Here is a 20,291-nt window from a genome sequence, read left to right on the forward strand (position 1 = left end):
CAAGTCTGATGAAATTAGGATATGTACTGCTTCATGTTATCTGTTGAGGATGGAACTTAGAGTCTTATTAAATACATTATTGATAGAGTTAGAGGCATTATGAGAAGGAAAAGACATTCATTAGTGTGGGGTTTTTTTCTCTCTATTTTGGGGAGTTATACCTCCTGAGTCCTGCTTCAACCCTATGTGTAACTAAACAGCTTAGCTTGCTATATGCAAAAATGCCACACAGAGAGAAAACGTGGTGAGATGTTAGGTGTTAAGTGGCAGGGATACAAAATGAGTATTACTCACTAATTGGTCAAATTTTGTTATTGGTGGGACTTTTTGTTTGTTTCTTCTTTTCTGACAGACATGCAGTCCCCAGCTAAACACAAATGCAGCAATGTTTCTCTTCTCCCTTTAAAAATAACTCCGACCCCAATGTCAGCAGCTTAACAATCACGCGCAAGCCGACAATAGCTCTTTGTAAAGGGTATGTTTGTTACCAAGGAAAACAAACGCTACAGGCAAAGGATTCCAGGTTCAAATGTACAGATTTACTGTAAAACCTCACAAACTTCTTAAGCCAGTTGTGTTACATCCTTTTTAGTTCAATCACAGGACCCAAACAAAATGCAGGATACAGAACACTACCTTGTGCCACCAGAACTTTGTGCCTTCATTTCAAATCATACTCACTTCCAGGATGTATCCAAATTACCTGTAGCCAAAGGTCCATCCATCCCTGGACACACCAGCATCAGTGCTTAGAAAAAGCATATGTGAAGAGGGTGACTCTGACGTGTTCTCCCAAGGTCTGACAGTCTCTGCACTAGGGGCTTCCTGATTTGGAGAGTTCAGCTTCATGCTCCTAGTCAAGAATGATTGTTGGCTGTTTCTTCCATGGATTTGTCTAAGCAATTCTTCTTAATTTGTTTAAGACTTGTGGCACCCAAAACAGCTTACATCAATACATTTGACGAATGGATCATTATGCTATGTGATGAACTACTTCCTTAACATTCTTTAAATGCCTCAACTGCTTTTTTTTTTTTTCTATTGCCCCCAATAAATTCCTGTTATGAGACTCAGTAGATTTTTATTCCCTATTTTTCTTCTCCAAACAATTCATGATGTTATAGACCTTGATTTTATTCGTTCTCCACTATCTGCCCCAAGCTGAATCCTTTTAAGTTTCTGCTAATACTGCCATTTGTAAGCCTTGCTTATTCTTATGACATCTCTCATTATCTTTCTAGGTCTCACATAACCTTAGATGTGGGGATCAAAACTGCTGAAGTAGTCAGAGGAGCAAGAGAAGGTTACATGGCATGTGGAGCTGCTTTCCTGGCATTTAGCTGGCATAAAGTATTAACAAGTCAAACTGAGGTTCAAAGACTGGTTTTGCCACAGCCAAGCTACGTCACTTATCCAAGGCTAGATTATGATCATAGAAACTACTCAGTTTAATGGATTGCAAAGTTCCAGGAACTGACCTTTCCTTACGTGGCAGTGCTTCTTCAGCCATGAAGGCTAGAATCACGAATTTTATGTACTATGAAGTAGAGCACTAGAATGTTTAAAAGATAACTTGTTACTGGGCAGAATATTCCCCTATGTATTAGGAAGAATTAAACATGCAAAAAAAAAAAATCGTGACAGCTTGAATGCTGAGTAGGCACATGCATGCACTGCATAAAACTATTGGTCCTTTTCTGGGTGTAGGCATCTATTCTGGGCTCCAAGGAAACATCCGACTGCTTCAACTCTTATGAATTCCCTCCTGCAGTGTCACACTGAAACTCTAAAATGATAATACAGAGGTGTTCTTCATTTTATTTCTCTGTAGATGCAGATCTAGGTTTTCACCCATTTTGTCTCTCCCACATTTCATTCCCACAGAAGCACAGAAGCCCTGGTTCAGGTGACCAAAGCTTTCGAAAGGTTCGTGGAGGCCCTTAGATATCCTAAATACTTGCAGCTGAGCTCACAGAGCATTGTAATATGGAGCAGAGCAGTGGCTGAAATTACTTTGCAAGTCTAGCCTTTGTGGCTAAATCTGCAATGTAGCTGAAATTTGCTAGTCCTGAGAATGTCTGGAAGCTTAGTGTGCTCCTTAAGAACTTGTAAATGTCCACAAGATCTTTGGGAACAGCTGGGAAGGCAGCCTGACCCCACAAATCCCAGCCACCTTTGCAGATACCAATGCTGAGCCACTTGTAGCAGGGACTGCAGTCTGTAGGAGGGCTACAGTCTACCAGCACTGGTCACAAAAGATCATTGTGAGGATTAAAGGGGTGTACAGACCTTCAGCAGAGAGATTTATACAAAAAAGGAATGAGTTGTCTACATCAGTAGAATTCAGAAGACATATTTTTGTTTAATTTCATCTTTTATTATTGGTCTCATGCTATGGCCCAGGTCTTGATCACTTGTATAGATTTCTGAATAATGTAACAAGTATAAAAAAGTGTCCTGCGCATATACCACACTAGACAGGCATACACATTACTAAATACAGGCCACAGACTGTGTTAGCATAAAGCTACTTAGCTGACTCCAAGGATACAAAGCTGATTTACACCAACTCACAAGCTGACCCACTATCCAGTAAGGTATTCTTTCTTTTTTGTGTATGTGCATGTGTTTTGTTGTTTGTTTTTTTAAATATAATGGGACAATAAAGTCACTGCGTTTATAGCCCAGAACACCCTCTGCATATCCCACTACCTTATTTCCTCTGTTAACAGTAAGCAAAGACTGTGCAGATGGTTTTACTAAATTATCAAAATCACTCCAAAGTCAGTTCTGATATCCCTGTCCTTGAGGATATACTACCAGGGCCAAACACAGCCCTCATGCAGCTCTGTTAGCCTAACAGATTTGGCCCAATGACCACAAAGAGCACTGCCTTCAATTACCTCCTCTCTCCTGTTCTTATCTCCGTTTACTGACTCTGTACTTATCTTAGTCCCTTCCTTATCTAAAACACTGCAATCTTCCAGGTCCCCTAATGCAGTTCATGCTACAACTCCTGTTGTCATCTAATATTATTGTCCCTTTCTGTATTTTACTGTTTCTCTTCCTTTTCCTGAAGTACTCCCAGAAGCACCAGGGTCTTAAAAAAATTACTGCTGTTTACAGAGTTTATCACTTTCCATCATTTCTTATGATTCTCCTGCAGCATGTCTTTCAAATAATTATCTCTGATTTACTATATTGGTCATATAACCTCCTCCTTCCTGTACTAATCAGCTCTGGATTAGCTAGTTGGTAGGGCCAGATTGCCCCAACAGACTTTTTCCTGTTTCTGTGCCTCACCCAGGCATGCTAGGATCACACTCTCTCTGGCTTTCTATGTGCACACAGAGCTCCTCGCCAGGTCTTCCAGGGCAGGCTCGCCCCAGCCAGCCAGGCAGCAGCCTTAACTGCGGATTTCAGCAAACGTCTCAAGATCTGCAGAGCTGGCACCTCTGCAAAAACACCTCCTTCTGCCTCTATTTAGATCGTGTAGCCATATGCCACTCCCCATGCAAAGCTTTGACTGAAAGCCACCATAGAGAGCCCTTTGGAGTACCTCTTTAACACTCAGCTCTCTATACCTGAGCTTCTATAAGGTGCCACTGTACTAACTAATAAGCACAGTGTTCACTGAAATATCATGGGTGAGTGAAGAATTGTTGAACTACCTTCAGATAGATCAGCTGGGTCCTATCAGAGAGGAGAGGGGAAAAGAAAACAGTGAAATCTCCTCTACTCTTTTTAGGGCAACAGCAAGGAACTGTCTTAGCCTCCTCTGTGGATTACACAGCAAAAATGCTACTTTGGAGCCCAAGTATCTACCTGGTTACCTGGAGTACACAGAGATATTTCTTTTAAACCAAAACAAGTAACAGTTACTCAGAAACTAACAAAGATCAAAAGAAAACAAAACAAAAACCAATGCAGGGCTGTAATTACCTCTCTACCATGCAACTAAAAAACTTGGACATGGGCAGAAGTGCCCGCAGTGCTTTGCAAGAGCAAAGACACAGAACTACGGCTTCCCAGATCCAAATGCTTGATTGTGACCCTGCCTCAGGGGTACCTTCCTGTAGTCTCTATAAGACAGCAGGAAGCTCATTTAAAAAAAGAAAACAGTTAAGGGTATGCTGTGTATTTTTGAGGTCAGTCCAATGAAAGTATGTATTAAGGAGAATACTGTAGCAGTATTAAAGACATGGTAACATTTCTAGGGTAAATAACACTATAGTTTTGGAGAACATGATGTATGGATACCTTCTTGGAGTTTATTCACCCCTTCTTTTGGTGACGTTTGCTGTGTCATTTTCACACAAAAATAGTTCTTTGGGAAAATGTCAATGAGACTCTTCACAGGCATTTTCACACCATTACATAAGAAGATGGCACAGATATTTCCTTCCCACAGAAATTATATTGATGTTCAAGGGGGAAACCAATAATTCAACCTCCTGAAGTAAAAGATGAAGTTAACTTCACCTACCTACGCAATTACGAAAGCTAGGCAGTAAGGTACAGCACTTTGCTGATGCATTTACGATTCTTAGAGATCTGACAGGCACCCTTTGGGTAATTCTCTAGTTTTAAAAACACAGAATCACAGAATGGTTTGTGTTGGAAGGGACCTTAAAGCTCATCTAATTCCAACCCCCTGCCATGGGCATGGGCACCTTCCACTAGAACAGGTTGCTCAAAGCCCCATCCAACCTCGCCTTGAATACTACCAGGGAAGGGGCAGCCACAACTTCTCTGTGCAACCTGTTCCACAGGTCCACAGTTCACCACCCTCATAGTGAAGAATTTTTTCCTAATGTCTAACCTAAATCTACCCTCTTTCAGCTTAAAGCCATTCCCCTTTGTCCTATCACATACACCCTTGTAAAAAGTCCACTCCAGCCTTCTTGTAGGTCCCCTTTAGCTACTGAAAAGCTGCTACAGGTCTCCTAGAGCCTTCTCTTCTCCAGAATGAACAATCCTAGCTCTCTCAGCCTGTCTTCCTATGAGAGGTGCTCCAGCCCTCTGGTCATCTTTGTGGTCCTCCTCTGGGAATCCTGCTGCTCTGCCAGAGATTACCACTCCTGTAAGCGGAAGCAACAGAAGACTGTAGTTCCCTCTTCTCTAAGAGAACAAGAAGGGCAGGGCTCAGTAATGTATTGCAGATGCTTCGGTTCTTAGCAAAACATAGGGGACTTTAAACTGGAGTTTCTGAAGCACAGGCACCTGCTACCTCCTTTCCAGGCAGAGTGGCCTCTGATTAAAAAGATACAAAAAACCAGACACACAACCAAAAAACCCCAAACAGCCAGCTAAGAGACCTGAAAAATTGATCTCCTAGGTTCAGAGTGATGATTCTTAGAATGTAATATACTATATTAATTTAGACTCCCAAAACATCTTTGACAGAGATTATTTGTACCTTTTGCACACACTGGTCTATTTCCTGCTATTAAAAACAACTCCCCCCCCAAAAAAAACACAACCAAGCAAACAAAAAAATAACCCAGTAAAAAAAAAAAAAAAAAAAGCAATTGAGGCAAAAATATATACTAGATGATGTTGTCCCTGTGAAGATGGATTTACAGCCCAAACCGGTGAGGGCAATAAAATGCTAAACACTAATCTGTGGGGAATAGTCCCAGGTACCAGAATATCCCAAAGACAAAATGATTCTGAGAAAAACACTCTCTGCAGGGAATTGCTGAAGAAAATGATCTTTAATATTCCTGTATCCCAGTTTTCCCTAGTTACCACAGCAGGCAGATTTGGTCTGACCAGCATATGAAATTCACACTTTCAGAGAAGGCAATGTTAAGATTTGCGCTATAGTTGGTGCATGGGGAAGTTAAGACTGGTGTGACCTTGCTGAGAAAAGGTTTACGGCTCTCTGTCATGGAAAGCCATATCCCTAAAGCAAAATCTATGCGTTGCCCAAAACCTCTAATCTTAGCTCTCTCAAATGGATTCTGAGGTGATCTACCAAGTCCTTATCTAATTTCACCTCCCTTCAGCTACCGGTGCAATTGGACTGTCAGAGCAGAGGAAATGTGAGCACCTACAGCTGTACCACAGTGTGTGGGTCTTGTATGGTGCCTCCTGGATTTGCTTCACAGTGGCACTACCCTTGGTTGCTCACTGCTCTGGCCGGCAAAAAGACACTTAAGCAAACACATACAAGCCAACTCCATTACAGCTCCTCCTAAAAAAAGAGGTGAATCTTCCCTTCACTTGTAGCACAGCTTGAGAACAAACCAAAAAAACCCCCAACCAACCAAAAGAAAACCTAGCATCCACACCCCAGCCCCAAACACCCCACATTCAAATTCAGTAGGATATTAAAATGTCCTGTGAAAATGTGTAAGTGTTCTTAGTCCACACCAATCTTTCTGTAAATTTACATAGACCATCCTCCTCCCTTTTGTCAGTCAAATAAAATCCTTTGGCAATCTAATTCCTGGCTGTAATTCATATATACATGCACATGAATTGTACATACTCCTCACTTCTTTTTGTGGGGGTTACAATTTGCAGAAAGCCATTCTAGGCACCGGGAACAGACCATCTCCTCTTCCAAAAGGAAAACCTTACTGCAGGGGCCTCTCCAGTCCAAATGGTCAGGAATCCAATACACAACAATCTTGCAGAAATCAGCTGCCAGATTTATTATTCTACCTGAAAACCCCAAACAAACAAAACAAAAAAAAACCCAAACAAACAAAAAAGTGGAATAAAAACAGACTTTAAATAAACCTCTTAGGTACATTTTAAAAAGGGTTAATCAGTTCAGTGAAAGACTTTTGTATCTTCTGCTGAGAGATATGTAATGTTGGTCTGATTGCTTGCTTTGTTCAGTGAGTCACTACCGTATACAGATATATATATATTCCTTCTTAAATATTACACATTTGATGCATTTTTTTTCCTCTTTTTTACTGTTTTCCCTTTTTTTTTTCCTTTTTTTGTCCAACCCCTTTCCTAAATACCCCCATCCTGCCGTAGGTGAGAGGCGCTCCATGCTGACATTAAAGAACCAAAACCAATTCAAGGACTTTTCATCAAATCATGTTTCATTTGAACCTTATTTCAATGGAAACCACATTGTTTTAAACAATCTTACTTAACCTTCTTCCTTCCCCTTTTGCTAATTCTGCAGTTTCAGACTTCTGATTCTGGGTTGATCACTGAAAATTTAAGTGCATTTGAGACTTACGTATGACAGAATTAGGTGACATATTAAGGCATATATACACTCCCACAAAATATGTTGTCTTAAGGATCTGAGTAAATTAAATACCTGCCCAAATGTTTTTTATACACCTGTGGTTTCTAGTGACCATTACTTCTTTACTTTTAATTAACTGCATATTAAAATATTCATAGCTTAATCAGTGTCTTAACTGACAGAGGATGGAAAATTAACCCACACCTAGGACTGTCTTCGAAATCTATCCATTATGATGAAACTTATTCTTGTTGTTTTATGGTTATGCATTCATTTTCCTCCAGCTTCTTGGGAATATTGGAAAATGAAGTGCTCCGTGTACATTTTGCCTAAGTTTCATCAGGCAAAAAAAGAAATTCAGATCTTACCCTTCTCCCTCCCTTCAAACTAGGAAATATTATATTTCAGAAAAGGTGCTCATAAATAGTTAAAATTTTCAGGTTTTTGTCAGGGCTTTTTTCTTTTCTTTTCAATTTACATACATAATAGTAGGTGTGGCTTGTGTTCAAGATTACCCCTCTCAAAAAAAATAAAAAAATTTGAAAAAAATAACAAGGAAAAAAAAAAACAACCTCAAAATTTAAATTGTCTTCTGAGCATATCTGATCACATTTACATTTAGTGTCCAAACCAAGTTGATTGGTAACATCAGTGCCAGCACTACAACGTCATACAGCGACTTCATGGTATTGTTTGACAGTTCATCTAAGTCTCTGTTCCACCGAAAATTATGAAAGGTTCTGCAGAGCTTTCCTTAGCAAGCTGAAGCTTACTAGTCATTTGTGGATGCGCATAAATGCTGCTTATAGCACAGCTATGGCGTAAGCTATTTTCTAAGCAATAAATGGTTCAAGTCATCTATTTTGTCCTGAAATGCTACCTGTAGTTACAGAATTGCTTATAAATGGTCATAGTAAATTCAGCATCAAAGAGAATATTACAGAAAAAGACAGCAGCAGAAGCATTAGCATTATCTAGTATTTATATATGTTATCAACATAACACAGCAGTAAAAGGTTTAAATGCATATTAATGGGTACCGTGTCTAAAAATTACTAAAGTACCTATTTAGTGTATTGGATATTTTTCTCAAGGAGTGCTTGCTGTGTCTAAACAGCATAATTAGATATGTGACTTAGTACAGTTAATTCCTATTGATTAAATAACTTATTTATGTACCAAAGGAAATGGAAGGATAGAAAATGTTTTCTACCTCCCAATCATGATCCTGTATTTAATGCTGACATGATCATCAGAAAGCCTACCACATGTAATTACTACCCTCAAATGGATCTTGAAAGGTCTGAGCCATAGCATAGGCCATATGTATAGCAACATGGCACCAGATACAGCATGCAGCTTGCAGTCTGAAGTCAGAGATTTGCTGCTTGGTCACTGTACTTACGGCCACTCGGTCATTAAATAAGAGTTGTTTGGGGTCATCCAACTTTTTTATGAGGCCATTAAAAAAAAAAAAAAGGAAAAGAAAAGTGAAAAAAAGAGGAAAAAATAACAACAAAAAACAGGAAAAAAAAGGGAAAAACTCTTGAGATAGGTAGCTGGTTGTTTTCAGAGGCAAGGTGCAAGGTCTGCCACTGCAAGCTTCTAAATTAAATGCTGTGGTATATGCTTTGTTTCTCTTTTATAACTGCAGAAAGACAATTAAGAATGGCAAGAAACAAATGCCCTAGGCATGCTATGCTGATATCATCATCAAGTGGTTATTTTGCACAATGAGAATTAACTGTACTACGGATACCCAGAGAAAATGTACAATATCTTATGCTGATATGAAACAAAACAGACATGATACAGCTTTTTTGTACTTAAAACCTGTATGTTCCCTTCCCAAACTTACGTAAAAAGCAAACCCACCCTTTTTCTCCTGTTACATAGAATAACATTTAGGTTCCAACCCTCCCCTTTCAAATAAAGTGCGCTGTCCATGGCAGACCATAGGAGTAATGCAACAGGAAAAGCCCCTTTTAGTGTACTATTTAAAAAACAAACTGAAGTCGATTCAGCTTTCCTCTGGGTCTTGTGAAAGAGGAGAAGCCTAAGGGAGGGGGGAAACATCCCCTTCGCTGTCACTGTTGTTAATAGACATAGCCTTCGTTATAGGGGTGGGTGTTGCAGCAGCCACCGTCCTGCATGTAGACCATGCTTTCATCAAAGTGGGACAGAGGCACAGTGTCCTCCTCATTGATGTGGCGCTCCATGTCAGTCTTCAGTAATGGACGCTGGTTGTCTGGAAAAGCCATGGAGAAAAGCGCTTCAGGGTCGCAAACAAACTTGTAGACGTACCTTTCTCCAGCCACCTTAGGGTAACAGAAAGGAGAAAAAAATGCAGCGTAAGACCTTGTGGTTTTACAACTCCAAGTTCAACAGTGTTGTGAAGAACCCACCTTCATTATGCAATTAATAATGTGACAGCAGAACTAGTAAGGCAATGACCTAGCAAAACATCAGGGATCTGCAGAAGCAGACTGCGCAGAACGCTCTTGATTTTGCCACACATGATATCCTGTTGGAAGATGGACTAGGTGTTCTAAACACTTGTTTGCAATCGTTTCCTATACTTAACCACAAATGGAACTGTTCTTACTGGAAAATGTAAACAAATTGTCACTATAGTGGCAAAATAAAATGACTAAGTCCAACATTCTGTGTGCAAAGTGGAAAAAAGAATCACATTGCATGATAGAGATCAGAATTTCACTTTACACAGATTGATTCATACTTACGTATAAAAGCACTTAAGTTATACTGCATGCTGATTGTACAGGGACAGTGTAAGCAAATACATAGGCTAATATGTACTTAGCAATTGCTCATGCAAAGCTGGGACATTTGGATTTGCTTACAGAGGGGCAATTTGTCCTACAGTTTCCCCTTATTCAGAAATAGCACTAAATGTCTCTGCTGCATCTTCCTGAAAGCTAAATACAGGTCTTATTTAAAAAAAACAAAAAACAAAAACCAAACACAAACAAAACGAAACAAACAAAAACTAAACCTGCATGCTCATAGTTTATCAAAATTATTTTAAAATAAATGTTATATTGTCTGCTTCTTGCAATTCTAGCTAGCACAGCATTGGAAGATAGTGAATGAAGGTGGCGAAAGTGTTGCAAACAAATCTATTCTTATTGGTGCAAAACAGTCTGAAGCACCTCCTCAAATTTTCAGCTAATTTAGTCTACAAATAATGTAAAGTTTTAGTAGAGGCTTTATCTGCAGTAGAATTTTTTTTAATAAATGCATGTCAGCAAGTTTGACAAACTGATGGCTGCATTCAGAAACTGGGCATTTGCATTATGTGTTGTCATTGCTCAACTTAAAAGGAGAAATATGCGCATACAAACCTTGCAGTAAAGAAACCCACTGTGAATCTACAACCACCATTACTTTCTAACATACACTAACTGGCCAGATAGGGTGACGCCAGAACAAACCTCAAGCATTGCTATGTTAGAAAAACAAGCACCCAAACCACCTTTTAAAATGTGTGGTTAATACATTCATGTAGATAGTAAAGTAGTTTAAGAAGAAGTAAGCTAGGTGTCAGAAGTATTTGTAAACTTTCCATATGTAATGGATGCGTGGGTTGGTCAGTATTATCAGCCTTATGGTATTCCCATCCCCAGATTTTTCAACTTGTTTCACTCTGCTGCTTGTTCTTGCCTCTATGCTACTTTGAACTATGCCCAGACAACTGCCTATGCAGCTGAGCTGTAACGTGCTACGAGGAACCCCTCTGCCTGAACACTGCCCAGCAAAATCAAGCATTTCTGCTTCTCCTTGACCCAGGGAGACCCAGTCTCCAGTCCACTTTACAGAGACTCAATGCACAGTTATGTGATATACAAAAATGGATGGGGTACTGTGCTACTGAAGTACCATAAATTGATATTAGCCCAGACTGTCATTCAAGCTGACTCTTGGTCAGTGAAAAAGGAGAGCACTACAACAACCCCCTAATCAAAGCAAAAGAAATCGTAACAGGCAACTCCAAACCAAGACTTCACAAAACCTACTGGAAAAATTACCCAGTAACTTGAGCAGAGAGCATTGTTTCCGTTCATGGTAAATGGCAAGTTCAAACATGTTACTCATCACAGGTCACAATACTAATATGAAAAGATATGGATCAAGCACAAGGTGTTCATTGTGATCTTTGATCACATGTGCCAGTTTTGTAGATGCAGCAGAGGTCTTTCCTATTGATTTCTCAACCTACATAGCACTACATAGCAAGATTTAAAAACATACATGTAAATCAGCAAGCTGCAGTAGAAGGACTGTCAGCAAGACCAGACTGTTATATATAAATTATTGTTGAATATTTCTCATAATTCAGCCTATTATAAAATATTAAATTCCACTTAAAAATGGTATTATTACAACACAATTGGTAAAATATTAAAGTATTTGGTATGTTAATAGGTATCATTTTTCTCCCCTATCTTGCACTTACCAAAGTACCCAAGTGCTGGGCAGCTAATTTAGATCTGCAAAAGATTATTCATACCGTACTCTACTGTTTGCCTTTCCCAGGTGTCAGGAAGCTCTTTTGGGTATTTCTGAATATTACATCTTTCCCTAAAATCATTTTGTGCATTGTGTGAACTAAAACCACAGACATATTTTATATAGAAAAAAAACAGTCTTGATGAACATACTGGACCTGGTAAGTAAAAAAGCTTAATGCTTGCCTAAATAGGTGAAAACCCTACCTAAGCAATGCACTTACAAGTACTCTTAATAAGCGGACTTATGGATTAACATGCTACACTGGTGAAATTCAGTACAAATTAGCTACTCACCTTTTGCATGATTCCCTTTTCATAATAATAGCGAAGTGATCGGCTAAGTTTATCATAGTTCATAGCTGGCCTATTTTTCTGAATCCCCCAGCGACGTGCCACCTGCCACAAAAATGGATTAGCATTGATTTGTTAAATGCATTTAACAAGCAGATCTTACCATCAGATAATTTATTTGGAGATGGAAGACGTGGAAGAACCCTGCAGGTGCAACAAGCAAATACAAAAGAAAAGGTTGCCATAACCTGAATTTCCCATGTAGTACTATGATTTTTAATTGCACACACAGTCATCCACAAAATTTGAAGCAGACTTACTTATTTGCAAATATGGTGGAGGACTGGGGAGGAGGGAGAAGGTGTTGTGTGTGTGTTTTAATACAGAAAACCAGTAAGAAAATACAGTCATATAAAGAGATTATAGACAAAAAATATTTATCAAGTTCCACCAGAAAATTTTCATAAAAGATGCAAACTTTTCTTTAGTTTGATACAGTTGCGTAATTGTACTATTCCTGTGTTTTCCTTGCTGTCAGAAGGCCAAGTTACATGAAACACACATGCATATGCACTTAGTTCATGAACTAATACAGACTGTACTTGGAATGATAGCAATAGTGAAATTATTAGGAGATACAAGTCAAAAGCCAACTCCCAGTCTTAAATGATACCTCAGCAAAGAAAACGAATTATCAGAGGAGGTGGGGTAATCGCTTGGAAGAACTATATCGCAGTATGAAGAATGGGACAGAAACTTCATAGTTGCAGTTGTATAATTTCCCTTAAAAAATAACAATAAAAAGGGAGTTGCAAGCAACTCTTGAAGCCACTCCATAGAGAACAATATGACTTATGCTCCGACTTATGATTTCTACTTGCCTTTATACTTCCTGTTTTATAGCCAAAGGTAGTTTTGGACAAAGAGACCTTTTGTTTGAAGAGCTTAACTGTTTATTCCCCACCTGAAATTAGAATCGGCTGTTGGTGACATTTCAGTTATTGGCTGTACAAATGACTATCATGTCACCAGAGGGGAAAAAAAGTCAGAGCTGATGAACTCTTTAAAGCACATTTTATAAAAACATTTGAGGTGCATATGCATACAGCTCTGGAAAAAGGAGAGAATAGCCAAGCAGCTTCTCTGCAGAGTGCTCTTATAAAACCTTCCCATAGGTATCTGGAGCCTTTCGATGCAAACCACAGACAACACGCAGCACTGAGAACTGAAGGGGACTAAATAACAACAGCAAAATCCATGACTTTGATCTCTGTCAAGACAATAATTCTTAAAATTTCTTTTGAAAGCATTATTTCCTTTCAGTGGTGCAGCTTTTCAGGCTTATGTAAATTATCATGGCCCTGCTAACTCCAGCTATGTTATAGCTGTACTGAAACATACCTCAAATCATGTCAATTTATTCCAGCTGTAGATTTGGCCTAGATGCATAACCTTGATTTGCCTACTCATCTTTATAACATGTGCCTACATCACTCTTTGTTTATCCTACCAAGGTTTTTTTTCTGTATTAATCAGAGTCCTAAAAGTCCACAAAACGACAGGCTTGCATGATAAATCAAAACACAGTGAAGACAAATAACAACAAAATAATGGTTGATAATATGCTATATTGTGTGGTATTTTGACATCCCTAAATAAGCAAGCAGGTCCAGAAATAGTCTTGGTATGCGAGTCTTCCTATCCCTGAAGAGCACAGAGTAAGATTTCATAAATGCTGTGGAAGGGATTCAGGTTTCTAGCCTTCCATCCCACCTTTGGGCTAAAGGTTGCTGTCCCTGTGACAAAGCAGCATAAACGGACCTACATCTAATTCTTAGCTCCACAGCCCACAGTTACCACAGTTCTGAATGAACTATGATGCTAAAGGAGATGATACATATTAATTTTTGTTGTCACCCTTTCTACAAGGGTATAAACCTCTAGAAAAGGATGGGATGGAAAGGTCATGTCATTAACATCCTAATCTGCCACAGCTGAACCAACAAGCTCTTTGACTTCCCTTCAATTTACACCTGGCAACCAACAGAAGTGTGCAACTTCCTATCGGCTATTCTTATTTTAATTGACAGTTCCTGTCAGATCCATGACATTCATATGAAAACAACTTAGGCCCCTTTGTACTCTCTAAGAACAGACAGAAGTGAGGCAAGTTTCAAGTAGCCTGCCTCCTCCAGGTTCTGGATGCAGTGCTGCTGAGAAACACAAAGCAACTGCTACAAAGCCAGAGAAGCAGATGATCTGGTTTACTTAAACCAGAATATCCAGCTCTTCAGGGAATTACACAGTAAGGAAACCTTAGGGGTTTGCTTTGCTACTTTTAATTCCTTAGCTAATAAAATCTGTAAAGTTTTTGCACCATCTGCTGGAAATCATTTTTCAATAAAACTTTTCAGTCTTGAAAAACTTTGGACATATGTTAAAGACAAGACAAAACAAAAACACTAAAAAATACTGAGAAGAGGGTAAAATTAGATACCTCATTCACTGAACTCAGACAAAAGCCTTTCCAAAGATTTCACTCTGTTCCAGGCCAGGCCGCACAACTAAGAAGTCCATGGAGGCTGCTAAGGCTGCAAACTTGCAAGCAAAGTTTTTGGTAGGAAATCGACTAAGACTGTTCTGTGGTTAAATCCTCAGAAGCACAATGCCAGGATCTGCTACAGTGACTATCACTAGCGTGGGAGATGCTCAGACAAACAAGAGCCAGCACACGGGTCCTTGCAGCAACCTCCCCTCTGCCAGACCATGTCAGGAAGGAATGGGCAATCAATCCTGTCGCCATCCCCAACTACTCCATCATTCCCTTAGGGCTGTTGGCACATGATGTAACTTAAATGCAAGAAAGCTTTCAAACTGCTTATGCCAGCAGATGGATGGCAAATGGCAGAAATAGCTGGTGGAACACACAAGCAGCCTTACACCCCCAAACATTCCTACTCAGCTCAGAGGGGATCCTGAAAGATCTGCTGCAGTCTCCTCTATTACCCAACCCTGTACAAGGTGCAAAAAACTAAACCAAAATGATACTACTTTTTGACAGCCCTACTCAAATCACCCAAATCAGTATTACAATCAAATTCACACACACACAATTTTCCAACTGTTTCCACTGCTCTCTAGATCACAGGATAGATAATGTAATGTTACCTAGTCCAAAAAAGTTTATATAATAAAATGTGCAATTTATTCCTGTTTATCGCACAAGTGAAATAAGTCATGCTTCAGCAAATGTTCATGAATACAAGTAATTTTAGCTACCCCACGAGTCCTTCATGGTTCAGGAGAGCTATGCATGTGCATGAGCGTTTGCAAGCCTAGGAACTAAGCATACACTAAACAACCTAAGGATACAGATAAGCAGAAAGACTGAAGAAGACTCTAAATTTTGATGGGATTTTACTGCTTAACAATCTTAATCTCCTAAAATTTCCACATTCCCACAACTTCACATTGAAAAATATTTGGTGTTGAAAACTATTCAGGGACAAGCTCACAAAGGATTTTGGAACACAGCTATTCATGAAGTGGTTCTGATAAATCCAGGTCCCACAATTTATGCTGAGTACTTCGTAACTCCAGCACTTACAATATTTTTATTTTTTTGTGGGACTAGAAATCAAGTTTATGCTTAACCATGGCTCTGTCTTAACTGAAATACTTCCCTTGGCAGGGAAGTATATCATCACCCTTCTAGAGCGCTAGTGAAGCAAAATATTGAAGGAAAACAAAGCCTAAGTCTGAAGGAGCACTATTACATTTGCAGGATGGGACAGTGGAAGTCAGGGCATGCTCCCTGGCTAACCTACCTCCTCCGGCTCAATCAGCTTGAATTCCATGCCTCGGCCAGTCCACGCTATGAAGTGAGAGTTTGATGGGTCATCAAGAAGAGCTACCAAGAACTGCCACAGCTGAAGCGAGCCTCGCCGTTGATACGTGGGTCCCTCACGGTACATGCCTGGCTCCTGTTTGACATCACCTAAACAGAATAGCAACAACATTCGATGAGCAATGCATAAAATGCATCAGCACTCTGCTAATCAGATAAATCAGCAAAGCAGTCATTGGGCTTAATAAAACAGAGGCAAAGAATTCTTGCTACCCAGTCACCCACAAATGCAACATTCCCCTACCTGCTGTTAAACACTCTTAAAATAACATATTAATATACCAAAAAGTACCTAAATTCAGTCATGATTTATGGTAATCTCCCTAAGCCTATCCCCATTTACTTCAGATACATGCAAGTCTTGCCTGCAAACCATTTTGCAATATCCTCTATCTGTAAGAGCACAAACTATTTTTGTAAGCAACTCTGATGTCTTAAGAACTGCATTTGTGTACTATACGTTGCACAAGCCCCAGTTTTCGAAATGTAATGTATGCCTCATAAAGCTGCAAAACCTTACTGAGAGAAACTTCTTTTGCATGCAAATGCTTCTAAGAAAATTTGATGAAGTATTTGACTTGGACTTAAACAGCATGTGCTTTATGTATAGGTATGCAAATCCTACAGATATGTGAGTTCCTCTGTGGCATATTGGACTTGCATATAAGCACACGTTACTTTTACTCATATCTACATATTATATTAGTATTTCTTAGAAAAGCAGTAAGTTAATTTTTCTAAAATTTCAAGTCCAGAGGAAGCTTTTAAAAAACAGTAATATTCTGCTAGCTGTTCCACAAACTGCTGATGAAAAACCATCCTGCTACATCCATACTGTGTCTCTGCTGTTTCTTAATCATATTCACACTAAACAACTCATGCAAACAAAAACAGCTGAAAGGTGTGATGATGAAGCAGGGAGCATTTTTCTTCTACACACAGTGACAGCAATTCATGATATGCTGGCAAACCCCCTCATCTCAACTACCAGAACAGCAATACCCCCGCAATAAGCAGTGTGACCTGTTTAATACCGAATGCCACGAATTCACATTTGACCACAACATTAGAATGCTCTGATGGCCATTACCGAACAGCTTTGTGTAGTGAAAGAAAAAATAATAATATTAAAAATGGATCACTTCCTTTTGTAATCAGGAAAGAAAATTGAGTCAATAGCTATGGAAAACAAATAAATTAACACAAAGCTTTTTAGTTTATGTGAGGCTCAAGTTCCAGTCCTGACAGGCCTTCTTTTTCAAGGACAGGATTTTTTTATTGATGGCTGAGCAATGCACAAATAGCAAGTGCTGTATTACAGAGGATCACATTCTTTGTCTGTGCTGATCTTTGATTTCAAATGAAGCAGCTCAGAATCTGCTTCTGAAACATCAAGACTATTCCTGGGCTTATTCCACTTTTGCTTTACTGGCCAAAACATGATGATACATCTGCTATTTTTTCCTCAAAAGTCCTCTTGCTACTAGTATAAACACAACCACTTGTATCACAACATCTGTCTTCTAGAGTACAAGGTGTTCTCTCAATGGACAGTCATAGAAACTAGCAACAGACTACTTACTTTGCAAGCACTCAAATATTTCCAAACATTAATCTCTTGTACTTTATTTTGTACTGCTTTTCCATTTTCATTCCCTTCCCTGTACAAAACCCAAACAAACTAAAAGGATTTTCAAGAAAGACACAGACAAAATGCTACTCCTGGAGAGTTTTAACTTCTTGAAGTACAAAATCTGATCCCATACCCATAAATGCGAATATGAATTTTCCACTGGTACTAAAAAAAGATTAGGTCCACAATCAATTTTGGGGGAGGAAAAAAGCTGATGTGACGTGCTTTAAAAAGGAAATTAAAATTAAAACAAAACCAACGTAACATTCCAAAGCCGGAGTATAAAGCAGACATTAAATAAATCACCCTTTCAATGAAGGTGTCAATACAGTGACAGTGTAATACTGGATTGAGCAATCTCCAGTTAGATGTAGCATTATTTAAAATCCTTCATTTATTCCTTGCTATTCCTTTGCTATTCTTGTAATCCTGAAATGCACATGGTATCACTGTTTGAGAAATGTGAAATTCTTCAGCTTACTTTCATTTTAGAGTCTCCCGTTCTTCAGCAAACACAACAAATGCTGCTAGACACGCGGTAGTTTTGTAATCCATGTAAGTGATTCTCAGGGAAAAACAAACAAAATAAAGCAGGACATAAACCCCAAGACTTTTCCAGCTCTACTTTTAGCTATGGTCAGAGAGCTGTTCACAAGTTTATCAGAAAGTTTCTGATCTTTCCTGCTAAAATAAATAAAGCTGGACAGACATATACTAACAAAAAGAAGCCACTCTATCAAATTTAAGTAATTGGTGTTCGAATTACTTCCCTAAGTTGCAGACTAACAGAGTCACCAGCAAGAAATACTGAGTCCATCTACTTTGTCTATAATGAAATAAATCTGAAATCAACTGAGTTACACCAGGAAACTGATTTTACATCAGAGTAACTGAGAATAACTTGGGCCGTTTATTTTAATTCCTCAGAATCCCCCTTGAAAAAAAAATAAATCCGTTGTAATGGGTAGAACAGTGAAAATGATTTGATGATCAATAATTTGTTATCAATCCCACTGAAAAATAAAACACTAGTACAGTGTTTAACCTAGTGCAAATACATTGATACAAACACAAAAATGCCCTATACACTCACTCCCCACTATTCATCACTTCACAGACAGCAAGACAAGAGGCTTACTCCTCAGTAAAACCAAAGCTGCTTCTTTCTGCAACGTTTTGTTAATTATAAGAAGAGCTTTCATTAAATCTCAAACAACAAGCAGTATGTGATCATCAGTGCAATGGAAATCCTCCTACTGCTTCACAACAGTACAGGAACTGAGCTCCTCTGCCACAACTCTGGATATAGCATCTTTCACTGCCAAAAGTCGAACAACATCCTATTGAACAGAAGACTCTGGTTTCCAGAGACAAAGGTCAGCTTTGGTTGGGTGCACTGCAAACGGTGTGTTAAGGAATCCTAAATTGGAATGTTACCGAGCTTTTTTGATCAGCAACAGAGAAAAGTCCCTCATCTCTTCCTTTTTCATCTCCCCACACAAGAAAAAGAGAGAGAGATGTGTCATACATACCGTCAAACTTCTCTGGAACAACGCAAGTGTCATCATAAAACTGCCTAGGTCCTTTTTCATACATACAGCCTGTAAGTTAAAGAAAGAGGGGTGTTTATATAGAAGATGCATGGAGAAAGAGGAGATCATAGGCTTAATGCCAGAGGGAACACTAAGTCATAGAGGAATCAGATTAATATCCCACATCCTTTACACACCGCCCAATAGCAACATTTTGGCCACAGTAGAGGGGTGTTTAATTAATGTGCACATTCCCAAAAGACTGTTAATCTCCACCTGCAAAAATGAAAAAGCATCCATTTTTCTGTATGATTTATTCCAAAATGTTTGTCTCATTTCCTCTTTGAACTAGCATGGCTTTGACTTTTAAACATTAGTTCCTGTGGGTCTTCTCCCATGAGACTAAAAAAGTCCTACTTGGTATTTCCTCCTCACACTCACAGAAGTCACACACTCACCTTGATGTTTCTTCCAATAATGATAATTCTGTAAAATTTAATTTGCTGTTGTTAAAAGACACTCTCTGCAACCCTGCATTCTTTCTAGCACTCTCTTCAGTACACGCTTTCACTTTTCAGTATTATTTTAATGCTTTGCTTAACCAGAACTGTACTGCATGCCAGTTTTCAGCCTCACCAGTGCTACTTAGCAAGACAAAACATCTCCTGATCTCCTGCCACCCTATGACCCTCCTTCTGGCTGTGCAAATATTACAGAAGGCTTTTTTGCTACACGGCTGCAATGTTTGGTTGGGCTGTTTTCCCACTGTGAAGCTGAGGAGGAGGAGGCCCATCTCAAAACCATTTTTTCCAATACCCTGGTCTACATTCAAGCATATTAAAAAAACATTTTGTTTAATGTGCCCACATTACCAAACAATTCAAATTGCTTTGTGTGACTGCCCTGTCCTGCCCGTTATTTACCACTCTCTCTATCTCTGTGCCATAAAGTTATCTATTAACTTTGTTCCCTGTCTTTACTGAAAATGTTGAATAGCAACACTCCTGGTATCAATTCCTACAGAACTATAATAGAAACAATCCATTCAGAAATGATTGACCAGTGACAGCCACTTTTAGATCTGTCAGTCGGCCAGGTCTTAATGTATTTAATGTGTACTTTATTGATACTGCTTTGTGCTAACTTCTTAATCAGAATGTAATGCAGCGGCAAA

The 20,291-nt window shown here is 39.0% G+C and overlaps 1 protein-coding gene across 1 annotated transcript in view; it reads right to left on the reverse strand.

Annotated features, from left to right (window-relative positions):
* Positions 1 to 9,318: 9,318 nt before the first annotated feature.
* The window catches only part of ETV1 (ets variant 1), a 35,329-nt gene continuing 24,356 nt past the window's right edge, over positions 9,319 to 20,291 (reverse strand). The window contains exons 5-8 of the mRNA XM_010024832.1: positions 19,118 to 19,186; positions 15,873 to 16,042; positions 12,049 to 12,150; positions 9,319 to 9,540 (exon numbers count right to left, since the gene is read on the reverse strand). Of these exons, the coding sequence (XP_010023134.1) occupies positions 9,319 to 9,540; positions 12,049 to 12,150; positions 15,873 to 16,042; positions 19,118 to 19,186 (563 nt within the window). The remainder of the gene's footprint in view (positions 9,541 to 12,048; positions 12,151 to 15,872; positions 16,043 to 19,117; positions 19,187 to 20,291) is intronic.

This window comes from Nestor notabilis, unplaced genomic scaffold (genome assembly GCF_000696875.1).
Source record: "Nestor notabilis isolate BGI_N333 unplaced genomic scaffold, ASM69687v1 scaffold9202, whole genome shotgun sequence".
In the NCBI taxonomy this organism is placed as follows: domain Eukaryota; kingdom Metazoa; phylum Chordata; class Aves; order Psittaciformes; family Psittacidae; genus Nestor; species Nestor notabilis.